This window comes from Arachis hypogaea, chromosome 17 (genome assembly GCF_003086295.3).
Source record: "Arachis hypogaea cultivar Tifrunner chromosome 17, arahy.Tifrunner.gnm2.J5K5, whole genome shotgun sequence".
NCBI lineage: Eukaryota > Viridiplantae > Streptophyta > Magnoliopsida > Fabales > Fabaceae > Arachis > Arachis hypogaea.
The window spans coordinates 4,486,115-4,508,050 of record NC_092052.1 but is presented as its reverse complement, the minus strand read 5'-3'; the positions used below and the strand labels follow the sequence as shown (position 1 = coordinate 4,508,050).

The 21,936-nt window shown below is 34.5% G+C and overlaps 1 protein-coding gene across 3 annotated transcripts; it reads right to left on the bottom strand.

The window, feature by feature from the left end:
- Window positions 1-13,132: 13,132 nt before the first annotated feature.
- Window positions 13,133-16,363, bottom strand: LOC112764304 (DNA repair and recombination protein RAD54). Of its 3 annotated transcripts, XM_072223321.1 has the most exons (7): window positions 15,893-16,363; window positions 15,361-15,486; window positions 15,200-15,256; window positions 15,015-15,108; window positions 14,646-14,892; window positions 13,582-13,939; window positions 13,133-13,482 (listed from the first exon to the last, which is right to left on the bottom strand). In XM_072223321.1, exons 1-4 carry the CDS (start codon window positions 15,998-16,000, stop codon window positions 15,079-15,081), a joined length of 321 nt encoding a protein of 106 aa, XP_072079422.1. In that variant the 5' UTR covers window positions 16,001-16,363; the 3' UTR covers window positions 13,133-13,482; window positions 13,582-13,939; window positions 14,646-14,892; window positions 15,015-15,078. The 3 variants fall into 3 exon arrangements, with proteins under 3 accessions (XP_072079422.1, XP_072079421.1, XP_072079423.1); XM_072223320.1 differs by having other exon boundaries at window positions 13,582-14,892; XM_072223322.1 differs by lacking the exons at window positions 13,133-13,482; window positions 13,582-13,939 and having other exon boundaries at window positions 14,801-14,899.
- Window positions 16,364-21,936: the final 5,573 nt, after the last annotated feature.

The following is a 21,936-nucleotide window of genomic DNA, read 5'->3' as shown; positions in this document are numbered from 1 at the left end:
ACGATGCAGGAAATCCAGAACGTGGCTAGAGAATATATCAACGATGAACAAGTCAATCAAGTGGTGGCGGTCAACAAGCGGCAGCCTGCCTACAACGAACCCCGGCAGCACGATAACAGGGAAAGGATGAAGGAGCATGCCAAAGACGGAGTGCCGGCCAAGACATTCAAGCTGCTTCCCCGAGTAGGAAAATTCACTAATTATACCCCCATCGAGGTCCCGATTGTAGAAGTTTACCAGCAGATAGTTGAGAAGGGGATCCTGTCGAAGCCCCGACCTCTGAAGGACAAAACCGGAGGGAAAAAGAGCCTCTGTTGTGACTACCACAAGGGCTATGGACACAAGATACAGGACTGTTTGACCTAAAAGATGCGCTGGAACAAGTAATCTGGGAGGGAAAGTTAGCCGAATTCTCCCACCTCATTAGGGAGCTGAGAATACAAGATCGGGACCGAGAAGGAGGGGACAAGAGCTACGCGGTGAGACGACATCAAGAGCCCAAGGACCACGAGCCCGGCCTCACCATAGTAAACGTGGTAATCGGTAGAGACACGGCCCCAAGGTCGACGTCGGCCCACAAGAAAGATGCCAAGGTCCTAACGGTCTCGTCACGCAGCCCCACGCAAAACCTCAAAAGGACTCCGCCCATATCATTCGGCCCGGAGGACTAATGGTTTGATGAGATCGCGGAAAGCCCCCCGATGGTCATCACGACCAGAGTGGGAACCGGCCTGATCAAGCGGATTCTCGTAGACACCGGTGCTGACTCAAACATAATGTTTCGCAACGTGTTCGATGCACTAGGTCTCCGAGATGCCGATTTAAAGCCGCACCAGCACGATGTGGTAGGTTTGGGGGACCATTTCATCAAACCCAATGGGATAATCTCCCTACCGATGTCTTTAGGACCAGGAAAAGGAAGGAGGTTGGTAATGGCGGAGTTCGTGGTTCTGCGAGACTCCACGGCCTACAACGTCATCCTAGGAAGAAAGACCATCAACGATCTCGGGGCAGTAATCAGTACAAGGATGTTGATAATGAAGTTCATCGCTGATGACGGATCCGTGGGATCCATAAAGGGGGACTTGGAAATGGCAGTCGCCTGCGACAATGCCAGTCTCTTCTTAAGAAAGAAATCCAAAGAGGCATCGAGAGTGTTCCTCGCCGACTTGGACGCCAGGGTTGACGACAAGCCTAGACCCGAGCCGGAAGGGAACTTAGAAAAGTTCAGGGTTGGCGATTCCGAGGAGAAGTTCACCTTCGTGAACAGAAACCTCCCATAAAATTTGAAAGAACCTCTAATGGAAATGATCAGGGCTAACGACGACCTCTTTTCCTGGACACCAGCTGACATGCCGGGGATAGCCCCCAGCTCATGTCTCATCACCTGGCCGTTAAGGCGGAAGTCAAGCCAGTGGCCCAGAGGAGAAGAAAAATATCGCAAGAAAAGGCAGAGGAGGTGGCCAAGCAGACGGCCAGCCTTATTGAAGCAGGATTTATACAGAAACTCGACTACTCGACTTGGCTGTCGAATGTAGTCCTAGTTAGAAAGCACAACGGAAAATGGAGAATGTGCGTAGATTACTTCGATCTTAACAAAGCATGCCCCAAAGACTCCTACCCCCTCCCCAACATAGATGCGCTCGTCGATGCGGCGGCGGGATATCGGTATCTGAGCTTCATGGACGCTTATTCCGGCTACAATCAGATACTGATGCACCGGCCAGACGAGGAAAAGATGGCGTTCATAACGCCAAGGGGAATATATTGCTACAAGGTAATGCCGTTCGGACTGAAGAACGTAGGGGCCACCTACCAAAGGTTGATGAACAAGATATTCAATGACCTTATAGGCAAAACAGTGGAAGTATACATAGACGATATCCTGGTAAAGACCACCCGACCTGAGGGCCTGATAAGTGATCTGGAAAATGTATTTGCCTCCCTCTGACAACACGGCATGAGACTCAACCCGCTTAAGTGTGCCTTTGCCATGGAAGCGGGAAAATTCTTGGGGTTTATGATTACCCAAAGAGGGGTTAAGGCCAACCCGGAAAAGTATGAAGCAATACTCCAGATGAAGAGCCCAGGGTGCACCAAAGACGTTCAGAGGTTGGCAAGAAGGCTCACTGCGCTGTCCCGATTCCTCGAGGTGTCGGCTGCTAAGGCATTACCATTCTTCAACTTGATGAAGAAGGGGATAGCGTTTGAATGGACCCCAGCGTGCGAAGAAGCATTCAAGCATTTCAAGAAGATACTTGCGACACCACCTGTTCTCGGAAACCCAAGAACGGCGAGCCGCTGTACCTGTACTTGGCCATAACGAATGAAGCGATGGCGGCGGTCTTGGTGCGAGAGGAAGGAAAAATCCAACAACCAATTTATTTTGTGAGCAGAGCACTGTAGGGAGCAGAGTTAAGATACATCAAACTAGAGAAGCTAGCACTTGCCCTCCTGACCTCTTCCCGTAGACTGCGACGGTACTTCCAGGGCCACCAAGTGATCATGAGGACGGACCAGGGAATCCTCCAGGTACTCCAGAAACCCAACCTAGCGGGAAGAATGATGACTTGGGCTGTTGAGCTATCCCAATACGACCTACGATAAGAACCCAGGCAGGCGATTAAAGCTTAGGCAATGGTCGACTTTTTGGTAGAAGTCACAGGAGACCCAACCAGGACACTGAGTACACGGTGGAAGCTCCACGTGGACGGAGCTTCCAACCAGACATTTGGGGGTGCCGGGATAATCTTGGAAAGCCTGACGGGAGTCTTATATAAGCAGTCGATTAAGTTTGAATTCCTAGTATCAAACAACCAAGCATAATACGAGGCTCTTTTGGGCGGTTTAGTCCTAGTCGGGGAGGTCGGAGCCACGAGACTAGAAGTATGCAGTGATTCACAGGTCGTAACCTCCCAGATCAATGGAACATATCAGGCCAGAGACTCGTTACTGCAAAGGTATCTGGAGTAGATCAAAGAGTTGACCAGGAAATTTGAGGAGTTCTCAATACAACACGTCCCGAGAGAGAAGAATACGCAGTAGACCTCTTGTCGAAACTGGCGAGCACAAAGCTAGGAGCAGGAAATCGGTCTCTCATCCAAGGCTTGATAAAAGAACCAACAGTCACCCTCCATCTAACAAAGGTAGATCCCTCTTGGATGGACCCGATCACCGACTTCTTGGAAAACAGTAAGCTCCCTGAAGACGAGAAGTCGGCCAAGGCGTTGAGAAGGGAGGTGGCCAAGTATGCAATCATACAAGGCCAGTTGTTCAAGAAGGGACTCAGCCAACCCCTACTAAAATGCTTGCGTCCCGACCAAACGGACTATTTGCTCAGAAAAGTCCACGAGGGATGCTGTGGTCACCATATCGGGGGCAAAGCCCTAGCAAGGAAGCTCATCAAAGCTGGCTACTACTGGCCAGCGATGATGAAGGATTCTAAAGAATTCGTGAGAAGATGCATCAAGTGCCAGGAGAACGCCAATTTCCACAAAGCACCAGCAACCGAGCTAAGTCTATTGACATCTTCCCGACCTTTTTCACAATGGGGAATCGACCTCCTAGGACCCTTCCCAGTCGATCCGGGGCAAGTCAAGTACCTAATAATTGCTATCGACTATTATACCAAGTGGATAGAGGCCAAACCACTGGCCAGCATATCCTCATCAAATTGTCAGAAGTTCATGTGGAGACAAGTAGTGACTCGATTCGGCATCCTTGAGGTCGTTATCTCCGATAACGGGACACAGTTCACTGATAAGAAGTTCGGAGAGTTCCTCGCCGGTTTGGGCATAAAGAAAAAGTTCTCGTCCATGGAACACCCCCAGATGAACGGTCAAGCCGAGGCCGCGAATAAGGTCATCTTGCTAGGCCTAAAAAGGCGGCTTGATAAGAAGAAGGGATCATGGGCTGACAAGCTTGCCTCAGTCCTCTGGTCCTACTGCACAACCCAGCAGTCGTCTACTGGGGAGACCCCGTTTCGCCTAACATACGGGGTGGATGCTATGATACCTGTAGAGGTCGGCGAGCCGAGCCCACGGTTACTCTTGGGAGGAGTTGAAGAAGCTGTGGAAAAAGACCTAGTAGACAAGGCTAAAGAGATGGCCCATTTGTCGGAAGCAGCACTGAAGCAAAGGATGGCCCTGCGCTATAATGCCAAAGTGCTCAAGAGAGAGTTCGAACCAAATGACCTGGTCCTGCGGCGGAACGACATCGGACTACCGACTCACGGGGAAGGCAAGCTGGCAGCAAACTGGGAAGGTCTGTACAGGGTGAAGGAAGTAATCGGCAGGGGTGCCTACAAGCTAGAGAGACTCGACGGCAAAAGAAGTCCCGAGAACATGGAACGCGAGTAACCTAAGGAGGTTTTATTCGTAAACCAGATACGCTGAGTGGGCGACCTGCCGGTCTCAGTAAGACCCAAGTTTCTTTACGGTTAAATAAATTACTCTTGTCAAATACTTATTATTGTTATAGATCTAACCAGCTGCCGATTAATATTCACTTGAGATTAAATTCATTTTTCCCTTTTTATATCCCATGATTAACGTTCACTTGTTTTATGATTAACACGGCGATGACACGGTCACCCAGGACTGATCACCCCGGGAAACACCCAAATTAATGCCGCGACAAACGGCTATAGCAATGATAAAGGCCACAACCCGGCCTCATCAGCTACGGCCACAACCCGGCCTTGCCAACTACCAACGTAACGGTAAAGTAAACAAACGAATAGCCAATACCAATAAAACGGCGACAAATCATAATATAAAAGTATCACCGGCCACACGAGAAGCGAAGAAAGATTACAAACCGACCAGGCAACTACCATTTCAGCGAAATAGTTTAAAGTCACAACATCAAAGACATAAAACGACAAAATTCGCAAAGCTACAAAGTACAAAAATTACAGTCCATACAACACAAGAGTCACTTCTTCAGCATATCGATAATCTTGTCGTCCCGAATGGTCTTGAAGACCCCAATTGCTGATGTGTCGAAGTCCGGAGCCACGATCTTCACTTGGGCCTTAAGGGCCTCTTCAGTCATCAATATGGCACTTTTTTCCTGTTTCACGATCTCTTTGAACTTCTTCTTAAATTCAGCAGCCTCGTCTTGGGCAGTCTTAGCCAACGAGACAGTTTCATCACGCTCCTTCTCCAATGGGACCACCCGGCCCTGAGCGGCATTGAGCTGACCCTCCAAAGTCAGCTTTCGCTCGGTTAGCCTGGAAACGGCTGAATCAGAGGTCTTCAACTTTTCCTCAGCAACTGTGGCCTTCTCCTCGGCGGCTTTGAGCTTCTCATCTGCCTTAGCCAACCGCTCCCGAAGTGATTCAACTTCAACTTTGAATTTGTTGTTGGCCTGAACGGAGGATTCGAGCTTCCTCTACACTGACTACATTTCCGACAAGGCAAACTCGGCCTTCCTTGCTATGGCAGCACCGAGAAGGAGAGAACGATACATCCACCTCGCCTGCCCACGGAGGTCGGAGCCATGGAAATACTCCTCCGTGCCAGGAAGCAGTTGGGAATCAATAAAGTTCGCAGCATCGAAGTTCCTCTCCATCACAGTGAGGGCTCCTTCAGGGCTAGAGGACGACCTCTTCCTCTTTGGATTGCTTATAACCCTTACATCATCCTCCTCAAACTGTGGGTTGGAGGTCGAGTCCTCGCCAGTACCAACCATCTCGTCTTGCGTGGGAGAAACACGCGTCTCGTCAGCATTTTGAGCCGACGCCTCGGAAGCATTAGGGGGAGGCACCACCTGATTCTCATTATTTTCAGGGGCAGCCTCCTGGTTCTCATTGGCCGGCTCCTCATCGCTGTCGCCAACAAGAAAGGTATTGAATAAATTTTCAAGGCCGGTCACTTCGGCAGACATCCCCACTACAGCAAAATAGTGAAACCCGTTAGTCGTGAAATCGGCATAGCAAATCAAAGCAACAGTAACGCAAGAAACGCAAGTTAAAGCTACTCACAAATATAATTTCTAGCGACTTCTCAGTCGCCCATGAGGAGATGGAGGTTCACATGGTTTTTTCCAAAAACAGCCAACAACACGTCGACAATTTGTTTATCCACAGGGGATACCCCTTTGTATGTTACCTTAGTAAAGGCATTGGACCCCGCCCCGAAACTCTAATATGTCGGGATGAAGCGCTGTCCTTCCAATGACAACTAGAAGGGATGGTGACCTCTGGCTGGGCGCACCTTGAAGTACTTGTCTTTGAACCCGTGGTAGGAGTCCTCAAGCAAGCCAAAAATCCTCCGACCCTGGGCAGACCAGAAGGACATAAACCCCTTTCTTGCCTTCCCTTCTTTAGAAGGATTTGTAAGGGTAAAGAGGTAAAGAAAAACGTCAACGGACACTGGCAGCTCTAAATATTCACACACCATCTCGAAGCAGCGGATGAAAGCCCAGCTGTTTTGATGCAACTGCGACGGCGCCATGGAACACTGGTTAAGAAGCGCCATTTGGAAAGAAGAGAAAGGAAGGCAAACCCCCAATTGGGTAAACATTGTCTTGTAGAACCAGATCCAGTCAGCAATTCGGGGGGAGTGCGGGTTGAGTTCGTATATCCGTTCATGAGGGGCGGGGACGAAAACATCATAGTTAGATTCCTCGTCAGTCCCACCGCACAAGTACTCGGCTTGACGAAACTCGGTTAGCTCCTCTACACCCATTTGGTTAGGGGAATTCTTTACGTCGGAAGTCACCCAGGCATACCGATCATAAGCCGCGCTCGAGGCGGAAGCCCGTGCAACATGACTGGGGGCCATACCTACAGTGGGGACACCACTCAGTTAGTCTACGAGACCGGGAGATCGGAACTAGCCCATAAACTACATTTCACCTACTCTACAATCAAGCACGGACGAAGCAAAACTTAGGCAATCCTAAACCCAGTGTACTAGAATGGTAACCCCCCCTACAAAATCTACCTAGCACTAAAAAATCAATGAAGACACAACCCATATGAAAAACGTCACATGCATACCAAAGCGAGAAAATTAAGCCACGCCGCATCAGTAACAGCACAGGGAAAACGAAGCTTACCAGGATGATGAATTGATCGAAGGAAATTGAACAAGTTGGAAGTAATCTGAAAAGGGCGAAAGTAGCAACTCGCAGTGAGGATTTGAGAAAGAAAGAGAAGAGAGTGGAGAAAATGCAGTAGCAGTGCAATGAAAGGGAAATGGAGTCAAATGAAAACTACCAAAGAAACCACCCCTAAGAAGCACGAAAGACAGGGACAAAATTGTCTTTTCTCACGGGATTTCAAAATGCCCATTAAGAGCATTTAATGAGAAGCGCGAAGAACGAGGTGACAAAGGTTATCCCCACGACGAGCAAGCCTGCACGCGCAGAAGGCGCGTCCTCACCACGGGTATCCGAAACACTAGACGATGACCCACTAGAAAAACAGAACGCGCCACCAACGACGCTCACGACCACAACTGGCGCATTGGGGGCACTGTTACGGCCCAGCCCAGCTGGACCGGATGTCGACCCGGCCCAAGGACTTACCGACCCGAGCGGTCAGCTCGTCGCGCGCGCGACCCGCCCGGTCTGTGACCCGGACACACGCCCTCTACGCCAGCTATAGGACAGTTGGGGGGAAGGAACCTTCTAGGAGGGAGGTTTCCCCCTGTGGGGCCCGCTCTACTGACAGGGTATATATGGGGAGGGTCCTACCCCTCCCCCAAGGTACGTCACTAACAACATTATACTCTTTTCTCGCCTGCACACCCGACTGACTTGAGCGTCGGAGTGTCTTTGCAAGTGACATCCTCCTCTACGCGAAGAACTCGGGAAGTCGGCCGCTCCAACCTCCCTCTCCACGACCCGGAACCCGGTGGAACTCCATACAAGAGATCCCTTCCTGAACTGCCCGATAACCGATCTACCAGACAGTATTATTACAAAAATATTTATGCAACATTTAGTGATTAGATTTTATGACATCTTACTATATATATATATATATATATATATATATAAACTAATTTTTAATATAAAAACTGATTTTTTTTAGTATAAAAACCGATTTATTATCGATTTTATCATGCAAAACCAATTTAGTTAATTAATTTAAATTAAATTTTTTGTTAACAAAAAGCAGGCTTAGTTTTTAAATTAACCATAACCATATATAGCCTTAGTTTAAATTGCTTTTGAACTTGAAAATAAATGTAACTACCCTTGAGTCTAAATATTCTCTCACTTGTGGTTGGATCATTCAGCAAAACATATTACTGTTCTAGAGCCAAGATTAATTTCCCTACGTTATTCACTAGTTATTATTATCTACGTAAAATCCAAATATTCTTCCCTAGAGTCCAAATTGTAGTTTATTTTCACGTGTACCTTTTGCTTTAATGATGGAGTTGATCAATTTGTTTCTTGAATACACGATTTGACTTTCTCTTCTTTTCAAAATGTTGGTAATGGTCATGTCCTTAATAATTCATCTGCATGTCGAAAAATGATGCTCACTAATTGATCATGCATAATTTTTACTATATACTTAGCGAAAAATTCAGTTACTTGTTATTTTAATCAATGAAAAAAGATCGTAGGCAGCAAAGAAATCTAGAACAAACATAATTCACTTGATATTTGATCGTAAGAGATTGTCTTTTGGACAATTATTCTGGTGTCAAAGACTTTTTAAAAATAATATAACTAAAAATTTTGGTTGTCATTTAATGAAAATTATTATTCTTAGAATTATTTTTCATACACTGTTACTAGCTATAAGATAACCAATCATACATTACCAAAAAGTATTTAATTTTTAAATTAGTTGTTTAATAATAGATTATTTAAACAAATAAATTAAATCAAATGACTGTTTAATTTTTTTTATACTAGCAATATACTAAAATTTCTTATAGGAGTAAAGTATCGTTTTTGTCCCCAACGTTAGGAGTAAGTCCTAAAGTTGTCCCTAACATTTTAACCGTTCTATTTAAGTCCCTGACTTTCAAAATTGACTCAATGTTGTCCTACCGTTAGAGATCCATTAACAGAATTGACGGCGGGATAAAATTGAAACGATTTTGAAACGTTAGGGACTTAAATAAGACAAAAACGTTGGAAATAAAAACGATACATAGAAATAAATTTTAATTTATCCTTCAATAATATCAATTTTTTAATATACATAGTATTCAATTATTTTTTAATCACATCTAAGTAAATTATGATTAATCGTATTACTTTCATTCTAAATAAATTATTTTTTTATAATTTTACTCTTAAACTAATGTAATTTTTTTTATAAATAAATAAATTTTACACTTTCATTCTAAATAATGTAATTTTACTTACATTACTTAATCACATTACTTATAATTTTTCTTTTATAATTTTACACTTTCATTCTAAATAAATTAATTTTTTTATAATTTTACACTTAAAGTAATGTAATTTTTTTATAAATAAATAACTTTTACACTTTCATTCTAAATAATATAATTTTCATTACTTAATCACTTTACTTATATTTTTATTTTATAATTTTATACTTTTATTCTAAATAAATTAATTTTTTTTATAATTTTACTCTTAAAGTAATGTATTTTTTTTATAAATAAATAAATTTTACACTTTCATTCTAAATAATGTAATTTTACTTTCATTACTTAATCACATTACTTATAATTTTTTTTATAATTTTATACTTTCATTCTAATCACATTACATTATTTATTTAGATTGAAAGTGTAAAATTATAAAAAAAAAAATTTATTTAAAATGAAAGTAATGTGATTAAGTGTAACATATTTAGATGTGATTAAAAAATAATTGTATACTATGCACAGTAAAAAGTTGATATTATTAAAAAATAAAATAAAATTTTTTTTTATGTATCGTTTTTGTCCTCAATGTTTTCGTCCTATTTAAGTCTCTAACGTTTCAAAATCGTCTCAATTTTGTCCCGCCGTCAATTCTGTTAATTGATCCCTAACGGTAGGACAACATTGAATTAATTTTAAAATGTTAGGGACTTAAATAGGACGATTAAAATGTTAAGGACAACTTTAAAACTTAACCCAAATATTAAGGACAAAAATAATATTTTACTATTTCTTATAGTGATTAATAACATATACTATATCAACGGAAACATATTCATAAATAAAATATTTGAAATCTTCAATTAGCTAGTTAGTTTGTCAAGAAAGGACCATGCATTATTAGTGATTGGTTCTTAGAATATAAAGTGAAAATTTTCGATTGGGAAAACAACTCAATGACTCCATGTTAGTATATTGTTAGATGTCTAATCAATTCATAGAACCAAATCTCTTTATGAGAACTCTCTGTCTCTATTATTAACTCTTCCACATTGAATAAAGCCTCTCAAAAAAGAAAACCACAAAGTTCCAATCCATACCTTCTTTCTAAAAAAAAGAAAAAAAAATTCTTTAGGAGCCACGTCAAAAGAAAGATGACAATGCAACTATAATGCTCTTCTCTTTCTTTCTTTCTCTCTCGTTCTCTTCCAACTTTATCCAACCCACATCATAAAGCCATGTAATATAACGAGTGGTGTCCAAAAGTATCTATCTCTACTACAAATTTTACTCCCTTTTTATTTTCCCATGAACCTACACATTTTATTTTCAAAAATGGCACTTCAACCTTAAATAAATGAGCTAGTGTCTAGTCCCACTTAAATTTAAATAATTTATAATTTAAATTCAAAATTCAAAGAGTTTGCAGCTTAAATGTAATTAAATAGTTTCTAATTTTTATTATTATAGAAATTAAAAAAATAAGACAAATATTATTAATAAAAAAAAGTTTGGTAACAAAAAATTTTCAGCCATAATTAATCAAAAATTTCTATAATTTACTTCATTTATATCACTTAATAACAGTTTTGTTTTTTATCTCACTCTCTTATCATTTCACTTATCATATTCTTATCAATTCTACTTATTAATGATATTAATTATAATATCATATTCCTCACTAGTAGACATTCTTGTAATCAATACTTAATATTCCTTTTATAATTTAATTTTTATATTTAAGAATAATAATAATAATAATAATAATAATAATAATAATAATAATAATAATGGACGGTAATGATAATATACATTAATTGAGTTAATTACACTTAATTCTTTGTTTCTCTTAAGGCATTTAATATCAATCAATGGAAATACGAGAAAATTATTAATTCTTTATTTCTGTTAAAGCATTTACTTGCACTTGATTCTTTGTAATATATACTTTTTATTAATTTAATTATGATCATTCAAAAATCATGACTATAATACCATTGTAAGCAGAATAGTGTATAAGTCAAGAAATTTTACAAGAAGTCGCGTTTATCGTTGCAAATAGTATGACATTTGAATTCGACCTTAATACGGTACTTATGGTAGAAGGTGCTGATGAAGAATTTGAACAACAAACGGACTCACCCGATGAGGTTGTTTTCAGTCAACCAATTCTCGAAAATATGAAAAACCACACTAGCTTTGAAGAGGTATGGTAATAAACTGATTTAATTTTTTTTTTGTGCTTTTATGTGCATTTATAATTATATTGTATACTAACTAAGTTCATACACATAAAATTCATACGTACATATACATAACATCTATAATTACATACAACTAACATCTAAAAATTAAATTCATGTTTATTAGATATTACGTCCATACACATATCATTTTAGTTATTGTATATGTAAATATAAAGTTAACACAGATGTTTTTTAAATTTTATCATAATTGAATTTAAAAAAATATCAAATTTTTAAATTAATTTATTCAATTGATAAATTTACACATAACATCTATAAATTCATACACATAAACCTCCATAATTTCATGTTAATAACATCCATAATTTGTATTCATAATATTTATAATTTCATACCTATAATGTTTAAAATTAATAAATTTTTATAATTAATAGTATCAAATTTTAAACTAAACGTCTTATTGTATTTTTCAAATTATCTCATATGTGTACTAATAGACCATGATTTTAATTATTTTAATATTTTTATTTAATATTCATATGCATATTTATTTATTGATTTTAATATGACGAGTTAATAATTATTTTTAAAAAAATATTTTTAAATTTTTGTTTATATTTTATATTTTATATTTTATTTTTTATTTTTTAATAGTCTATATGTAAAATATAAGTTGTATAATAGAAGTTGTTAAAACTTTTTAATTTAATTTTCATATTTTTTTGCAGAGAATTATTGCATTCTAATGGATAATAATGTGATTGAGAGATTTTAGGAATTTGATTTGGAAGAAACTTGAAATTAATTTTGGAAAGAACATTAATGACTCCAAGCATGCAGCAAAATAGTAGGTGATAAAGAAGATAAGTGATAATGAGGTGTACGTCACTTGCTTATCAAGAGAATAGAAATTTTTATGTAATATTCCTATATTGTAATTATTTTCACTACTAGAAATAGGGCTTTTTCGGACGAATTTTGAGACGAAATTAAAACAAATTTTGAACAAATTAGAGACAAATTTTTTTTTTCAAACAAAATTGGGACGAATTTTTTTTGTCCGAAAAAGCCTTGTTGCTAATTTATATTTTGTCTGAAATTTCGTCCGAAATTTTTTTCAGACGATTTTGTGACAAATTTCGAATAGGTATTTATTTGCTAGATTTCTAACTATTATGATGTATTTTAGACGAATTTTAGACAGATTAGCCAACATGAAAACAATGTATTTCAGACAAATTTCAAACGTAAAAATATTTCATTTTAGACAAATTTCAAACAAAAATATATTTTATTTCAAACAAATTTCTAACGAATTTAGTCAAATATAACAAATTTTTTTCGAACAAATTTTAGACAAATCAAATATTTCTTTTCAATTAAATTTCAGACAAAACAAAAAATTATTTTCGCACAAATTTTCTACAAATTTAATATAATATTTCAAACAATTTTCATACAAAATAATTTACTATTTAATATATAAATATTTTAGAAAATAAATTGTATTCAATCTGCTTTCTATATTAAGACCATCATAATAATTTTTTTCATATTACATCATCCAAATTATAAACACATAATAAAGTCATGAAAAAGTTAATTACCATAAAATAGTTAAAAAATATTTATTATTAAAATACTTGTCCATAAATGTAATCAAACTAAAATAAGAAAAAAAAATACTTAAACTAAAACAAAGGAAGCCTTTAAAAAGGTCAAATATCATGAATAAAATAAGATGTACTAACTAATTCACTTAAAAATTCCTTAATTTAAATAAAAAAAAACATATCCTCCTAACATCAATCACTTTTGTTATCATCTTCATCATCACTAGAGCCTGTCCCAAGCTCATCTGTCTTTTTAGTAGAACCAATTCTTTTTTGTTGAACCTTTAGTTGATGTTCTTGATCTTTTAACTTGTCCTCAGCATCATTCAACTTAACCTTTTGCTCTGACCACTTGAGAATACATAAATCAAAACAAAATATTAAATTCAAAGATATTGACAAATGGTAGAAAAAGAAAAGTGTTAATAAAGTTGAAAGAAAATTACTAACAATGTTAATAGGATCAAGAGTTTGTATTGAATCAACAACTATAGCACGAGGGGAAAGAAGCTTTCTTTAATATGTCCTGAAAACTAAATTAAGATAAAAAAGCATACAAGTATCTAAACTTCACCATACAGTTCTCGCAAATTAAGGCTATAACATAAAATAATCGCTTAATAAGACACAGACAATAACTTCAATAAAAATTCATGTATAAAACAGAAAATAATATAGCAAGAAGAATGTTAGCAGCAAAACTAATCAGAAGAAATCCAGATTTCCACCTCAATACAGTACTTGAATATAAATATATATTTGATTTAATCCTAAGGCGTTCTGCTCTGCTACCAATTTGCTCAAGGCTCTGTCACATGACACAAAACAAAATAAATGCAACCAAATTAGAAAAGGTTAACTGACTCCAAAAATACGATATCCAATAGTCGACGCACGTGTTCAACTGCTTGGGACTCCTCTCTATAATCTTCTGAAATATTTTAAGTGACCACACTAGATTAGACAAAATCACAGATTCTATTCTAGTCATTCCTGACATGAACCCAGCGTGTGCTGCATTATAACAAAATGCTGAATTTAATTAATATTCTTAGAAGATTAACAAATTCTCAAGCTGTTAGTTTAATCCTTTTCAATTTAGCCATAACATAATGCACAACACCAACTCTGTATGTACGTGTTTTTTTTCCAACAAAACCTAAAGTCAAATTTATGTCATTGAATTGGTCTCGAATTATCATCAAGCAAGTTGAGACTTAAATATATACATCAAATGACTAAATTAATTACTAATACTTATTTTAATATCAAAGGGCTAAATTAATATACAACATTTTTGAAGAGCAGACATAATTCAAAATATTTACTAGAAGAATATGCAGAAACAAGCAAATACTTCCCATAACGATAAATATAGAAAAGTTAGAATTTCAATAAAACACTTTTCATCAGGAGGGGAAAAACATTAATTTTTTTTAGGTATTGCTATAGTAATGTCTTTGACAATTTTGCTATAGAAATAACAAACAAGCAAAGGTCTATGAAAAAAGTACCAGGGGGTGACCAGAGAAAATTGCGATTGAAGCAGCCAAAGGAACTGTTTTGTGAATAGCATTGAATGAAGGAAAACAAGAAAAGGACAAAGAAAATTCAGCGTCAGTGTCTCTCCTAGACACCGCAATTTGGAACTTCTTTTGATGGTTGCTGTGTTTTTCATACTTATATGTTGATGGAATCCAAATGAACGATGGAAGTGACAAACAATCCATCACTGGTTTCTCTCTCGCTCAGCCTCTGCTGCTGCAACCTTGGCGAGAGACAGAGATTTAAGTACTTAACTGAAATTTGAATATTATACAAGCAATATTTAGGAAATTCAATACTCCAAGCAGTAAGAAGGAACTAGAAACATAATGCATTACAGTATCATAAAAGTCTGACACTGTTGATAATATTCATTCCATGCATCTTAGTAGTTTCTCAGCCTCAACTTCCACAGAATTCCTCCAAGTCATTCTGCAAAATATGTCCATAAAAGTATAAACATTAATGGTTATTTAGGATTGTAGCCCGAAACACAAAGAGCTACACATGCGTAGAATCTCACCTGCAAAGGAGTTCCTGAAAATAGAATTCTACGTTTACATGGAAGAGCTGCCAATGCCTGATTCAGGAAGTATAGGTGAGAAACTCAGAATCACAGCCATCAAGGTGCCTTGAACAAAAGTCAGAAACATGCCTTTAAACTGGAGAAATTTTGTACAGTACCCTGTTTGTTATCGTCTGATCATTCTTTAGTCTGTGAGCCTCATCACAGATAAGGAGGTCACGAGAGCCACTAGAGCTAAACTTTGACGAATGCATTCGGAATGTCTCATACAAAACAATGAGCACCTGTAAATTTTGGTAATGAGTACATATGTAGTTTAAGCTATACAGGCACGCACAGCTAAAAATATGTCCATTGCTATATAATGAATAAAAGAAAATACTTTACTGAGTGGGGAAAAAAACACTATACACCACCACAAGGCACACAACACCACTTGGATATTTGAAGAAAAAACCCCTGCAAAGCATTTGGGTGATCCTCCACCGGAGATGGTGTTGGAAGCGGAAGAGATTATCACTCATATCCAAAGAGTTAAGAACAAACCCTAACTTTTTTAATAGTACTCTAATTTTATCCTTAGAAAGACCAAAGGACCATTGATAAAAATCCAAGCCATAGTCTGATAACGAGAACCATATTAACAAGCAAATTGACAAAGAAACAAACAAGAATCACATCACTACTCACAAAAAATTGGGACTTGACAGAGCCACAGAGGTCGCACAAAGACGCAAAGTGGCAAGGGTTGGAGGCTGGTGGCGGTGCGAGGTCCGAGACCGGAGGAGGCGGCCACATGCAGGAGGCAGAGCAGTGTGAGCGGGTGAGAGCTATTACCTGTGAACGCGAACCACGAGGGTGGTGGTTGCCTGAGTTGCGAGGTCGGAGGTTGGCTGGAGTGCGACCCGGAAGATCAGCGCCGCGGCAGTGGCCACAAGGCAGAGCAGGTGAGCGAGTTAGGGCTCTCTAATCTGTGAGGGCGAAGAACCAGAGAGGGTAGAGGTCGCCTGAGTTGCAAGGGCGGAAGTTGGCTGGAGTGCAACCCGGAAGATCGATGGTGGCCACAGGTAGGAGAGCAGTGTGACTTTGTGAATGAGTGAAGGCTCTCTGTAAACCGTAAGGAGGCAGGGCAGTTTTTGAGAAGAAGATAAAAATTGAAACAAAAGGGCGGGTTTGAATAAAATTTGGCTTTTTGGCGCAGAGTAGAAAGGTGGTTTTGAAACAACTACATTCTACATATGTTAAAATTTTAAAATTAAATTATATCTAAACTTTACCAACAAATTAAAAAAAAATAAAATTATATCATTAGTATTCAAAAGATAAGTTTTGGAACATTGGTACCTAAAAATAAATATTTAATAAAATTAATTTTAATTTTGATTTTAAATTATTTGAATTTTAAGTTATATTTTTTAATTTTATTATTTAATAATTTTAAAAAATAAATATTTAGTAATATTAAATTTAATATTAATGCTAGCTAAAGGTATTTATAATATATTTAAAAAAAATATTTATAATTATTTAAAAAAGTATGAAAATATGGAATATATATATAAAAGGTGTTTAATTGTATATAAATGTTCTATTTAGTGATAGGTTTCAATTAAGATTAATAAGTAATTTTTTTTTTCAAATTCTTGAAGGTGTTTATATAGTTCCTACTTGCGTAACACAATCATTAATCAATAGATAAATTCATATACGAAGCTATATATATATATAAAATCTTGTTGTAAGAATTGTGGTGAATTCTTCTTTTGAACTATGGTATGTGGATTAATTTGTTAAAGAGGTCTTTTGAAAGAAACTCTATATAAGTAAGTTCTTTTTTTAGTAATTATCATTGTGTGTATTAATGCTCTTTTTTTTTTTTATAAAAATCAGTTTGTTAAAAATCAATTTTTATGGTTTAATTAAACTGATATCTAATTTTACTGCAATAATATTAAAACTAAGCGTTTTTTCAATTGTTATATGAAAAAGTAGTTGAGTTCCGTTTTTATATATTCGACCTCTTAGTAGGTCAGGTAGAGCGAGGTCTTTGGTGGGCCTTTAAGCTTAATAGATCTGGCTTAGTGTTTTGGGTTAGGCTATGAACATGTATAATAATAAATGAGAAATTAATCAATACGATGATTATTTCTAGGGGTGGCAACACTACCCGAACCCGCGGGTACCCACCCCGCCCCTATCCGCTCGGGGCGGGTAATTACCCGCCCCGCACCGGGGCGGGTTTTAACGGGGCGGGTTCTTGGGCGGGGCGGGGCGGGGTCGGGTTTAGGTTGAACCCGCCCCTACCCGCCCCGGTATATATAATATATATGTAAATATATATATTTTTAATATATAATATACGTAACATATATAAAATAATTAGTAAAATGATTAATAATATTATATTATATATAAATTTTTACTTTAATTTATATTATGTATGTAAATGGTGGTTATATAATTTTTAAAATTTAATTTTATTTGTTGGATTTAATAATTATAGGGGCGGGTAGGGGCGGGGCGGGTACCCGCAGGGGCGGGTTAGGGTTTAACATTTTACAACCCGCGGGTAGGGCGGGGCGGGTTTAATGCGGATTTTCTGTAGGGCGGGGCGGGGTCGGGTAGAGCAAAAACCCGCCCCTACCCGCCCCGTTGCCACCCCTAATTATTTCATATTTTGATCAAGAAGTTTTGGAATTAAGTTTTAGAAACAAAAAGTGTATTCTTTTATAAGTTATATATAATTAAGGTTATTTTAGGGAAAAGAAACTTTATTTGAAATAGTAAAAATATTTGGGATAAATCATAGACCAATTTAAAATATAAACATTATTTTTATACTAAATGTTATAATTTTTCAATAAACATATGAAATCCGTTTGAAAACTGATGCACTTTCATACGAAATTTACAAATGATGCTATTTTTGTCCTAAATTTGTGCGAAAAAATTTTGCCTATTTCAAGGGGTTAGCTATAGTAAAAACATTTAAGACTAATTATAGACAAATTTGGGATAGAATTAACAATTTTCAAAATGCGTCCAAAATCTGTCTAAAGTTATTCAGATGAAATACAGACGAATTATAGCTTTTGTCCGAAATGTGTTACTAATCTGTATGAAAATTTTGGCGCCATCCAAAAAAAATTTGGCGCCAAAATTTGGGACAAAATTTAGACAAATTTAGGACAAAATATATTATTCCAATGCCTCCACTAAAAATTGTTCAACATTTGTCTCAAATTTATCCGAAATAAAAAAGTCATTCAGACGGAATAAATTTCGTTTGAAATTTTCGTCCGAAAAAATCCTATTTCTAGTAGTGTTTTTAGTTACCTAGCATCACCCCTTAATATACTAAAACTGGGTTTTTCCCCAGCTAATGGAAATGAGGTGTCGATTCCTCATGAATCTATTTTTTTGCCAAAATGAATGCACTATTTTCTCTTCTAATTTTATTTTATAAAAATATCTTTATTATAATTATATTATAATTAGTATTTAAGTAATAATGCATAATTATACTAATTTAAGAAAATATCTTTATTTTTAGAAAGTACAATTTTCATGTAATGAAAGCACTATTCTCTCTTTTAAAATTATTTTTTTTAAAATATCTTTATTATAATTATATTACAATTAGCATTTAATGAATAATGCATGATTATACTAATTTAAAAAATTATCTTTATTATAATTATATAAAATAATCTACTTAATATATTAAAATTAGATTTTCCTCCAACTAATAAAAGTAAGGTGTCAATTCCTCATGAATTTATTTTCTTTTCAAAATAAAAGCACTATTCTCTCTTCTAAATTTATTTTAAAAAATATCTTTATTAGAATTATATTACAATTAGCATTTAATGAATAATGCTTTCGTTATACTAATTTAAAAAAATATATTAATTATAATTATATAAAAATTAAACATAAATTTATAATTCTAATTGCTATAGATATAATACTAACCTTCATAGTGGTAAATTGATATTGTAATAATTAATTTCTATAATTATTTTTATACTACTAAAGGTTATATATAGTATTTCTTTGTGGTTAGTGAGTCTAAATCTAAGAATCAAATTATTCTTTTTTTTCTAATCTGGTATTCTTCTTTGCTTGGGTAATTGTTTCTAAGGAACTTTGTAGATCAAGTTCAAGTCACATCCCATCCACCTTTTCTATGTTTGTCCGAAAATATTCGAAATGGAGCATATAATGAGATTGAATTTTCTCAATTTAGGTTTAGTTTTGAAAAATTTGTGCCAACCTTGAAGATGCAATTCAAGGATTGGTATTATATTTAAATTTTCTTCTCTTAAACTTTTTGTATTAAAAATAATTTTATAACATATTGTGATTTTTTTCATAAACTACCGGTCTTCTGGTGCATTAATATAATGCCATTGAGGAGAATAAAAGTCAATTTAATTTGACAATTTTAACAAAAAGATAGTCTGAATTTGTACAGATTTTAAGTGTTCGATCTTATGATGTAATTTCGGTTGGTTGTTACAAGAATGATTCTAATCTATACATATCTAAGGTTTAGAATAGATTAAATATTATTTAAATAATTTAGTTCTAATATTAGTAATTGATTAAATTAGTTTTGGAAAAATTTAAATTGTCTCAATTTATATATTATGACTATTCTTTTTAGATATGTTATTTTTAAACTTTTTAATATGAATTTTTTTTATTTTTAAGTTTGTTTTTTTTTTATATATGTATCACTTTTTTTTGTATTTCAGATTAGTAATGCAATTATTAAGAGAAATATAATTCATCAATAAATTAGAATGATTAAAAGTTTAATTATATTGTGTGGGCACATGATTGATTAATTAAGATTAAAGCGTGAAAAAAAAAGAGTTACAATATGTGATTTTGCTCTCTTGCTAATATATAAAAATACGTGAAAAAAATTAAAATATCACCATTTAAAAAAATTGTTAATCATGCATATGAAAAGGGATCGGGAATATGCATGATAACACTAGATTAAGAAAAATAAGTAGATTAACAAAAACGATTAATAACTATATTAAAGTTGATACACATAACACTAGATTAAAAAAAATAAATGCATAATATGTTACTTTTTTATTAATCAAATTACTACAATTTAAATTAATTTCAATAAAATAATTTAAAATTATAATTTCAACCTTATCACGTACATAGTACGAATTATTGAATAATTTATTATTATGTACATGGCACATATTATTAAACAATTTCTCATGTATTTTTTTCTAAAATAAAAATACTATTTTTACTTATAATTATTATTCTTTATCAATTCTTTTATTTAAACACTAATATTATTTATTATTTTTTTTTATTTCTCACATTTATTAAAAATTCCTTTTCAATATTTTAGTTATTAATTGTTGTTATTTAATTAACTTATTTTAGGTCTTTACTTATTAAAATTTTAGGTATTAATTATACCTCACTTACGATATTAAGACTTGGAATATAATTTCAATTTAATTTTAGACAATATCAAAAACAAATATCTATTTAATATACTAAAATTGGATTTTTTCCCAACTAATGGAAGTGAGGTGTCGATTCTTCATGAATCCATTTTCCCGCAAAAATGAATGCAATATTTTCTCTTCTAAGTTTATTTTATAAAAATATCTTTATTAGAGTAATTACCCAAATCAGTCCCTGAGGATTTTAGAATCGGATGTTTTAGTCCCCAAGGAAAATTAATACACGGATCAGTCCCCAAGGTTTTACTCCGGCAGACAAATCAGTCCCCAATTCATTTTCCGGCAGAGTAATTACCCAGATCAGTCCCCAAAGATTTTAAAAACGGACATTTTAGTCCCCAAGAAAAACTAATGTACAAATCAATCCCCAACTTTTCTCTCTATTAGACATAATAGTCCTCCGTCCAAAAATAAAATAAAATAAAATTATTATTATTATTAATTGCACAATAATATTGTATTATATTTTTTGTATTTTTTAGACAAAAATAATGATAAATTTATTCATTAGATTCTTATATATATATATATATATATATATATATATATATATATATAGTCACTCAATAACAACAACAACAACAATAATAATAATAATAATAATAATAATAATAATAATAATAATAATAATAATAATAATAATAATAATAATAAAATTATTAGAGATTATTTTACAAGAAATTCAAAGTTAAAATCATTTAATATTTTTGTATTTAATATAATCAAAAGATGTCCTATGTAAAAAAAATTATATATATTTATATTAAAAATATGTATTAAAAAAAATATTTTAATTTGAATTTATATTAAATACATATTTTTTTAATACAAACATATTTTTTAAAATAGTACATCTTTTGATTATATTAAATACAAAAATATCAAATGATTTTAACCTTAATTTTTTTGTAAAATAATCTCTAATAATTTTATTTATTATTATTATTAATTACATAATAATGTTATACCATAATTTTTTGTATTTTTTAGATAAAAATAATGATAAATTTATTAATTAGATTCTTATATATATATATATATATATATAGTCACTCAATAATAATAATAATAATAATAATAATAATAATAATAATAATAATAATAATAATAATCAATAAAATTATTAGAGATTATTTTATAAAAAATTTAAAGTTAAAACTATTTGATATTTTTGTATTTAATATAATCAAAAGATGTACTATTTTAAAAAATATGTTTGTA